Genomic DNA, 10,436 nt, shown 5'->3' on the forward strand with positions numbered 1-10,436 from the left:
ATCTCTCTCTCTCTCTCTCTCTCTCTCTCTCTCTCTCCCTCTCTCTCTCTTTCTTTGTTCTAAATCATTTTTCTTATTCCACATTGTTTTATGGGACTTGCTCCGGGAAAAGATCAGAAGAATCCAGAGAGGAAGTCAATTGCACTTCAAAGAGCCTTTTAAGACATCATAACTGAAACATTTATATTGAAAAGTGAAAGTGTTCTTAAGTTTAGCAAACTTTTCTACACAGGAAAGCCCCTTTTAATTTGGACAGGATAATTTTGGATATTAAAAGCATGAGGACTAAAGTATTCTATGTGTTAAACATATAATACAAACTATGAAGCTGAGAACTCTGAATTTCCTGTTTAAATAAAATAAAGACAGGCAGCCTATGGAGAAGACAGCACTGTAGTCAGTGGGATACTGGGGAAGGCAGACTCCTGCCCCTGCTAAAACCTAATGAAAGTGAGGAGAGAAAGGATTATGTGAAACAGGGAGGGAATGAATGTTCCTTGCTTTCCAGAGAAGCCTCTCAAAAAGACTTGAATCCTGGTAGTACAGGGATAGGTAAGTGAGGTTTTAGGTGGATGGTGTGTGGATGTCAAGTTGACTCTGGTTCATCACGTCACTGACCACAATACAACTGGACAGTCTCAGACTGAGGGAGGAATGATGGACCTGGAATGGAATCTATCGAGCTGGTCACAAACAAGATGTAAGATGTAGGCATCACATGAATGAAAGAACAGGGAAAAACCACAGGCCTTTCATGACCCGACACTAGGTTGACTGTGAGTCACGTATCTTCCTGGAATCTAGCAAATGGAAGTAGAAATGAGCATGGCTTATGTTTCCCTCTGGATAAGAAACTTTGATCAGAACTGGATTTATTTTAGGACATTTCAGGGAAAGGAAAAAAGGAAGTGAAGAAACAAAACCTCAACTTTTGCTGTCTTTTCTCATAACCTTGATTATTCATTATTAATTGACTGGATTTGCATAAAAATAGCTAGGTAGCTTTTTCTCCACCAAGAGTGACAAAGTAGATTGAATGGTGTAACTTTTTAAGACTTATTTGCAAGCATACATAGGATATCAAACACACAATTGCTTTGCTTAATTTAGTTGATATTTCTCTATTTTAATAATATTTTCAAAGAGAAAAATATGTACTCATGCATTCTTTGTGGATGTTGAAGTAAATTTATACATATAATAAATAACTTTGATTTGTTCAATAATTATACCTGCTAGTTATGAAAGTTTTATTCATCACTTAGTTTTCTCACACATTAAACCTAAAATTTACCCCCATTTCCCAATTTGTTTTTCATTTTTTTTGAAGTAAGAAGAGAAAATAGTCTGTTATTATTTTATTTCTCACTAGGTTAATTGAATTTTATGGAAATTTACATGTCAGAATTCCTTACTAATTACATTGCTCAGTTTTTTTCAGTGTTAATGGGAACTTCTAATTTATTTCAGAAAGGTGTTGTGTTGGTTCATTTCCCACTAAATTCCCTTTCTCTGCCTTGATGACTTGGCTTATGTGAGGAAGAAGGAGGCTCAGTCAGAATCTGTTCTTCCCTTCTCATCCTCACCAAGTCAACTCCCATGGCACCTCCACTATCAGCAAGTTCCTATGAAGATTTCCTGACCTTTCCTTCTTGTTCAACAATCTTCACAATTCTCTTCAAACCTCTTCATCAACAATACCCTCTTACTTTCTGAGACTTAAAAAATACTTTCGACAGAGAATGCTTTTATTAGTAGTTCAATATACCCTTCTACTCCATCGGGACTATTATCTGTAAGAAACAGATTTAGACCAATTATACCAATGGCCATTGAATTTCAATTATATAGCCAAACTCCCAGATATCCTACATTGATTAGGATTTCTGCCATTTAAACTCCACATCCCTCTTCAGTCTTTCCTTAGATGCCTTTAACTTTGAGGTCTACCTGTGGCATGTAAGAAATGTGGGGTTCCATTGGAGTTCCACTTATGACTGCTAAAAGATAGTCTGTCTGGAAAGTTTTAGCTCATTCCAAAATCATTCCTTAAAAGATCTCTTTAGTTTTTCATTGCTTATCTTACTAAAACACAAGGCAGTTAGATTTCTGTGCATATCCTTCCCACTAACTACTTATTCAAGTATCTAATTTGTGTTAAGAGAATATTCCATTGAGTAATGTTTAATGTGTGGTTTATAATTCAGTAAGAAATAGATTGGTGCCTTTAAATTTAAGCTAGAAATGAACATAAGATCATACTTTGACCTTGTAATTATCTTCTGGAGTAGGGCCAATGGCTGTCTATGTACAGGTCTTGGAAGTGACCTGTGTTTTTATTATGTTAACAAAGAGGTTGAGGAAATGAAACTCAATTATTAGAGCCTGGCTCCCAGCTTCACTTTTGCCCTGGCCCTGGCCCTGGCTATGATGTATGAGACTTCTAATCACATGAAACCCTGGCTTTATACCTTAACCTATCAGGTTCTATATGAAAAAGAAGAAATTATTTGGAGAGAACTCAGGAACTAAGATAGGGATTTCCTACACAACACTTTTCGCAGAGCATCCTGGACTTCTTTGTTTCTAAGACTATACACAACAGGGTTTAGTAGAGGTGTTATTACAGTGTAAGTCACTGAGAGCAGCTGGTCTTGGTCCTTACTGTTCTCTGATTTGGGCTTGAAGTATACAATGGAGGCACAGCCATAGTGGATCACTACTACAGTCAGGTGGGAGCTGCAGGTGGCAAATGTTTTTTTCCAGCCATCAGATGAGGCAATCTTGAGAATGGTGGAAATAATAAGAGCATAGGAGACAAATAGGAAAATGGCAGGGGCTGTGAGGACCATGAGAGTGAGTACTAATGTCAAGACTTGATTGACGACTGGTACAGTACAGGCCAGATCCAAAATAGGACGGACATCGCAGAAGAAATGTTTAATCAGTGTGTTGCAAAATGGAAGCCTGAATATGGCCAGAGCCTGGACTAGTGAGAGCAAGAACCCTGTGGCACAGACTGAAGATGCCAGAATGACACACACCTTCCAATTCATGATGATGCTATAGCGAAGCGGGTTGCAGATGGCCACATAGCGATCATAACCCATGACTGCTAGCAGGAAACAGTTGGTGATTCCAAATCCAAGGAAAAAAAATAGCTGAGTCCCACAGCACTCCAAGGAGATGGTTTGGCTCAGACCCACAAGGCTGCCAAGCATACGTGGGATGATGACCAGAGAATAGAAAGTTTCTGAAGTTGAGAGAACACTTAGGAAGAAATACATGGGGGTGTGAAGGTGGTGGTCAATGCGGATAATGGTCACAATGATGACATTGCCAGTCAGCGTCAGGATATATAGGACAAAGAAGATAATGAAGAGTGTGAGCTGATGCTCTTGGAAATTGGAGAAGCCTTGGAAAACAAACTCTCTTACCTCTGTGCAGTTGGCTCTCTTCATTGGGGGCCTTCGATCTGAAATCTAAAAAGAAGGTCAATACTAGTCTTAGTACCAGAGATGATCCTGATCCTGAGTACACTGTAGATAAAAATTGAGTACAGCAGAGACTCAGTTCAAAACTCCATGGATGGATCTGTATGAATTTCAGCTCATAAAGTCCTTGTCTCTTAAGCATGGCCCCCTCAATACTATCACTAAAAAGTTACATTTCAAAAAGTATATAAACAAGAGCAAGGTATGTGCTTATAATGCCAGCACTGGGGAGGTAGAGAGAGGCATATCCTTGGTGCTCACTGGCCTGTCAGCCTAGCCTCAGTGAGTTCCAGGCCAATGATTCTGCATTAGAATGTTTAAAAAATGAAAATAAAAGTGGGTGACATTTGAAGAACTACAGCTCAGTTGGCATCTAGACACCACACCATGCACACACGTGCACACATTGCTGCACATATGATAGCACAGAAACACAAATGAAGGAAAGCAAAACAAACAACCAAACAAGCACCCAAGGCTGTGTAGTGGTGGTGCATGCCTTTAATTCAATCATTAGGAGGCAGAGGCCAGCAGGTATTTGCGAGTTGGAGGCTAGATTGGTCAAATTGTGAGTTCCAGGACCACCAGAGTTACACAGAGGTAGCCTGTCTTTTTAAAAACAAGTCAATCCTTCAGAAATGATAGACTGGATTCTAGGATACAAATAAAGGTACAATTTAATTATCTTTAATTAAGAACTTGATTTAAAGCATCCCCTTAAGTACACCATGGTATTTTAAAGAAATGAATAGTTAACAGTCCATGAAATCAATCTTGAAATTTTCTTAAAATTAGATTATCATTAAGGAGATAACTATATTCTTAGAGTAGAGTGTAACCAAATTATAAAATATAAAAAATAGTGTGTGTAAAATATACAAAAAAGTCAGTGTTTGGCATTCTAACCCATGGTTACATGAACTCATGGTGATTACTATGAACTATTTGGAAAAAGTAAAAAAAAAAAAAAAAAAAAAAAAAAAAAAAAAAAAAAAAAAAAAGCAGAAGTGTTCAGCGAAAACAGGGAAACAGTGTCCTGCAGACCCAATAGAAAGGCTACACAAAAGTCAGAGCAATTGTTTCATGCACAACCCTGTGGAAGCTTGGACCAAATCTCAATACAAAGAAGGGAGGTAGATATGAAATTTCACATCAAGCTTGGAGCTATTGAAAATTGATAGATTCTGGGAGAGGAAGAACTAATTTCTTTAAGACTTAATTTTGTCCCTGGCTACTTGACCATGCTTCAGTAGAAGGCCACATATGGAAGAATATACGACTAACACAAAATGGACACTGTGTTGAAAATTGATATAAACTGGGTGGGTAAGTAACTAGCATAACTGACAGCAGTTTGGGAGGGACGGAAATGAAAGAAAAAAACATATTATACAAACTTCACAAAATTAGACAAAAGCTCTGAAAAGCTCAGTGTCTTGGTCAGATTTAATGCTCAGATTGACACAGCCTAGAGTCAACTAAATGGAGAGACTTCAACTGAGGGATTGGCTAGATCAGATTGGCTTGTAGCTATGTCTTTGGGTGGGGGAACTTCTTAATTACTAATTTATGTAAGAAGTCTCATCCCACAGAGGGCAACACCAATTCTCAGGCAGGAAAATTGCAAGCAAACAAAATGTAGTGCTGTGGATAGAAATGTAGTTCCAATGGATAGATCTACAAAATACTCTTGCACATAAGACTCAGGGAACATCGCAGAAGATGGGGCAGAGGGCCAGGGAGTTTGCTAGGAGATCCTATTTTGTTTTCACTTAATAATGTCAGAATATACAGCCATAAGGTCTTACCAATATGGCTGTGCGAACATGATCAGTATAAGGATGAAACCAATGGACATAACAATATGGATGAGAGTAGGGCACAGATTTCAATCATACATAAAGAACCACAGGCAATGGTGGAATGTTGAGAGAAAGAGATAATCTTCTCCAGAGAAGAGCACATGAATTGGTATCAATAAATCATGCATAAACCTAATATTATACATTATATAGGCTGAACAGATGATATTATATTTAGGAAATACACACACACACACACACACACACACACTCACACACACATTCACAGGAGAGTATATGGGAAATCTTGGAATTAGGAAATGAAAGAGAAAATGAAGTAATTATAATCTCAAAAATAAAAGAAAAACATTCAATCAGAAGAAAAATATAAGGAACTTAATTCAAACTATAAATATTAATAAAGTTGCAATGTTACATTGTCACTATGAAGCCAATCTGCCTCTGATATAGATAACAAATTCTTGCATGAGATATTAACAAATTAAATCTGTCAGTATATAAAATGAACAAATGATGAAAGTTTGTTTTGAATGGGAAATTTGTTAAAAATTAAGAATCTGGTTATATGTTTCACAAAAAAAAATGTGTTTAAAGAAGAAATAGTCATATGATTATTTCAATTGTTGCTAACATAGGTTTTCAATTTTTTTTTCAATATTTGCACTTGAGGAGAACCTGTAGAAAGCTAAGAATAAAATATTTTCTCTAAGCTGATAAAGACAGGCAGCAATCCTATAGTCAAACATCATACTTGGTGCCAACATATTGAAGGGCTTTTTTCACGATTAAGAACAAGATAAGTGTGATGGCTTTATCTACTTCTGTTCAACATTATATTGGATATTTCAGCCATCCTTCTAAGGTAAGAAAAAGAAATTAAAGATTCCAAGATTGAGAAAGAAGAAATAATATGGGGCATACTACATAAAGATTGTATTCATAAAAAATTCAAAAGATAATACTGATAAGTTATCAGAATTATTAAGAGAGCTTAGCAAGCTTTTTGGAATAAAACTTAGTATGTAAATCTTCCCTGCCTTCCTGTATTTAACAAATTGACGCCAAATAGTAAATCTAGAGAATCTATCTAGAGAATTTATCATCATTTCAAAAAATATCAAGTAGCCATGAACAAAAACCTTTATGGAAAAAATTCCCAAAGCTTAATGAATCATACTAAGGACGTTGGAAATAAACAGTTACATTTATGAACACTAAAACAATCTGTCCCTGTTTTACCTAGTCCCAAATTGATCTATAGAGTCAATCCAAGTCATATTAATATTTATACACAAGATCAAGTCCCAGGAGCATCCAACGAAAAGGAGATTTATCTTTCACATATCAGTACTTAGGATGATATCAGAGTATAAAATTAAAATAGTGTGGTGCTAACACAGGGCAAAGCAATCCTAGCAAGGGAAAAAAAAAATGAGTGCTGAAGAATAATGTATACATATTCCATCATAGGTGGAGATTAAAAAAATAATCTCCTTAAGGCTAGTATCCAACTGTTTTCCATTTATATATCCCTCTCATCATTTATTATTTACATTTTATTTATTCTTTGATCACTCTTGTCACATACGATTTTAACTATTTGTTGACATTATTTTTAAAATTCAGAATAAATTCTTCTCTCATAGAATACATTCTGACGACAGTTTCCCACCCTCTACTCCCTTCTTCCCACATCTCCTCTTTCCTAGACCCATTCTCCTTACATTTCCTCTATTGAAAACAAGCAGGCCTGCAAGAGACAACAATGAAAGAGAACAAAGCAAGATACAATCAGTCAGGGTAAAACCCTCACATCAGGGCTAGACAAGGCAAACCAGTATGAGAAAAAGAGGCCCAAGAGAAAGCAAAAGAGTCAGATATACCTGTTTCCACTTTTAAGGATTAACATGAGATCTTAGAATACAAATCTAATATTTATTTATATTATTACATTTATTTAGTTCCAGATATTCAGAACCAAATCAATATTTGGATTCTTTTAGGCTTTTGACAGATACTTGTTACATGAGCCAGTGGATAATGTAATGTTATCCAAAATGGATATAATATGTAACATGTAATATATAATAATATATAATATATAATTGAATGGAGTACTTCCAATCTGCTGGAAGAGACTCATCCTTTTGTTGGATGTCCACAGAAGCTCTGCCACAGGTACTCAGAACTAGGGCACAGTAAAAATTTAGACTTCAGAACTTCAGGTCTGTGAGAGACAGAGTATAGGACTCCAACTTTTAGGGACAGTGCACCTGTATGGAGCATGAGATGCTGCAGGGAATATAGATAGGCAGGAAGCACTAATGTCTACAGCACTCATAAGTGGAGAAAATGGAAGGCTTCGTGAAAGAATGGACAGAAAGGGGTAGTATAGAGAAAGCCAGAGGATGAAAACGTTGGCTTAGCATCTATCCTTCAGAAGGCACACACAAACAGATCTTGATTTTTTTCCAGATCCCAGTCCACATTTAGGTAAGCAGCTCCATTTCCAAAATGCTAGGGGAAATGTTTATGGATTTTTGCCTACAAGAGCTTCTTTACTTCCGCACACATAGCTCCATGGTGGACATGCAAAGAAATAATTTCAAAAGGGGCAAAAGTGTTTTCAATAACACAGATGTCAAAGAGCTACATCTGAAGCCTGTATGACCTGACCTGTAGCTCCAAAACGTCTGCTGGAAAAAAATAAAACCCACCCTATCATGACATAAAAACTTCTGTCTCAGCTGTGGGAATAATGGACAGAAGGCTGAAGCCAGGTCTGAGATTATTAACAAAGATGACCAATAAAGATAAAGATCAATGTATCTGAACAGAACTACAGAAGGTCTCTCTAATGTCTCTCTGAAGTGACATTAGTGACCATAGTCTGTACTGTCAAGTCATTCTGAAACTGGAATGGGAAAATATATAGTAAAATGATTCAAATGTCTAAATTTCTTCATTTGTTCTTATAGTTAAGAAAATTAATTTGTACTAGTATAAAGATTTAATGAATACTTTCAGAAATAATCACTATTATTACTTTTTAAAGAAGGAGGAAATATGAATCAATATATCATTCTATAAATATAAATATAATTATAGAATTTGAAATAAAAAAATTAAATTAAAAATATTTTGTTAGGGGTTGATTTGGATATTCTCTGTGAAGAGTCAGAGTAAAAGACTAGGTGAGGCTTACACAGTTGTAGCACAGCTATTAAAATCTGGAAGAAGGGAGAAGCTCAGGAAAGAATGGTGTTCCTTTATGACCACTATTCCAAGTGTATGAAGAAATCTAAAACAATATATTATATATTCACTTAACATATGCACACATACATATATGTGCATATATGTATGTATATATTTGGCTCATCACACACAAACATATATGTTTATGCACACAAATATACAAATATAGGTATATGTATATATACCTATATATGTATATATAGATAGACAAATATATACTTGTGCATGTATATATATTATAATAGCAGCCTTATTTACAGTCTTTGCCTTGACTTTCAGCAGATTCTTCTATCATTTAAAATGAAACCTGCAAGAATACCATATTTTACTTAGGTCTCAAGCAGCCATTGTGGAAGTTACCAAGAAAGTCTGAAACTTTAATATCAATAAAATCATCAGAACAAGAGGGTTAAGGAGATGAAAACCAGAAAAATTAAAAGTCAATTCTCTTCTTCTTTTTATTTTAATTTTTGTTTCAACAAACACTTACTTCTTGAAAACTGGAAACAGAAATCATAGAATTTTTCTTAGTAGCTGCTGTGTCTGCAATTTAAGAAAGATAGGCCTGAGATGGGATGCTTTAAGAAGCCGGAGTGGAATAAGTTAAAAATCCTAAGGCAAGCAGGTAAGCATTTCCAGAGTGTCAGAAGGAATTTCATAATGTAGTGACAATTTCCAGGCTAAAGCTTTGACTCTGATAGCCTCAGAAAGTCTGTCTGCAGCACAGAAAATTCTGGAAACCCTGAATCTAAGAATGCTGTCTGGGTTTATCCAAAAAGGGAAACAGGTCTATCAACTCTGATACTCTCAAGACTTCCCTAGAGAATCATTCCTGGGCACAGAGGGCACCAGAGACCTAGTGTGAGGCCCCATCTCAGGGGCCTCGTTAGGAATTTGGGCAATTAGAAGAGGGAAACTCCTTATTTTTGGTTACTGACTCACAGGCACAGTGTGTATCTTAGAAACTGAAATATGTTTTGTTAACAAACCAGCAAATCTGGAATAAACATGCAAAAGACATTAATTATCTGTTCTTCTATGTCAGTGGCTGTTTCCCCAAATATTGAATAAACATATTACTGAGCATCCACTCGAGTGCCAGGCAGGGAATTCCTTAGCTGGGAATACTATCACCACAAAACCAGTAATGGTGTTTGCTCTCATAGAGATACATATCTAGCACTGAGTCATAGAAAACTGCAGTTAAGCCATCACTATGTTTGTACAAGTTTTAAAATGGAACATTTTCTAGACATTTGCAGCCCTCGTACTCTGATTGGTCACAAGACAATGCATTTATGCCATTTTCAGGGGAGGTTCCCCCTCCTTTATCAAGAGAGTGGTCTCACTAAAACTCTTGGCTTGTGAGGTAGACTGTGGGCAGGATTTAGGAGATGGTGTTGTTCACTGAATATACTGCCTGCACAAGCAGGCAAATTGGAAATAAATGAATTCACAATTGTATTACTAAAAGGGCAATAAATATTGGAAGGAAAATGTAGAGTACAGGATGTGTCTTTCAATGTTTTACTGAGTCATATAGTTTGTGCTGGGATATTGAAAACAAATCTCAGTCAACTTGATGAAATATGGGAGGAAATTTAATGTAGAGGAAGAAAAGATGAGTGAATAGATTAAGGAATTAATGGGAACTCATTCCAAAATGTGAAACAGCCAAAATGTGTCAGGAGATCATGAGAAAGAGATCATCATATTGGAGGTCATAAAATTGAGGATGCACAAAGCTTTGCACAACTCCAGAGATATTTAGAGTTAGAAAAGCTTCTGTGAAGTGATGATTCAATCATATATAAATTTGCAATAGATATATAAAAAAATGCAACAAAGATTGGCAGTTTAG

At 36.1% G+C, this 10,436-nt stretch overlaps 1 protein-coding gene across 1 annotated transcript; it reads right to left on the minus strand.

Annotated features, from left to right (window-relative positions):
• Window positions 1–2,445: 2,445 nt before the first annotated feature.
• LOC110302257 (olfactory receptor 10J1-like) lies at window positions 2,446–9,290 on the minus strand. The gene is made up of 2 exons (XM_021173098.2): window positions 9,066–9,290; window positions 2,446–3,482 (listed from the first exon to the last, which is right to left on the minus strand). Exons 1-2 carry the CDS (start codon window positions 9,090–9,092, stop codon window positions 2,529–2,531), a joined length of 981 nt encoding a protein of 326 aa, XP_021028757.2. The 5' UTR covers window positions 9,093–9,290; the 3' UTR covers window positions 2,446–2,528.
• Between the last annotated feature and the right edge of the window lie 1,146 nt (window positions 9,291–10,436).

Source organism: Mus caroli, chromosome 1, assembly GCF_900094665.2.
Source record: "Mus caroli chromosome 1, CAROLI_EIJ_v1.1, whole genome shotgun sequence".
NCBI lineage: Eukaryota > Metazoa > Chordata > Mammalia > Rodentia > Muridae > Mus > Mus caroli.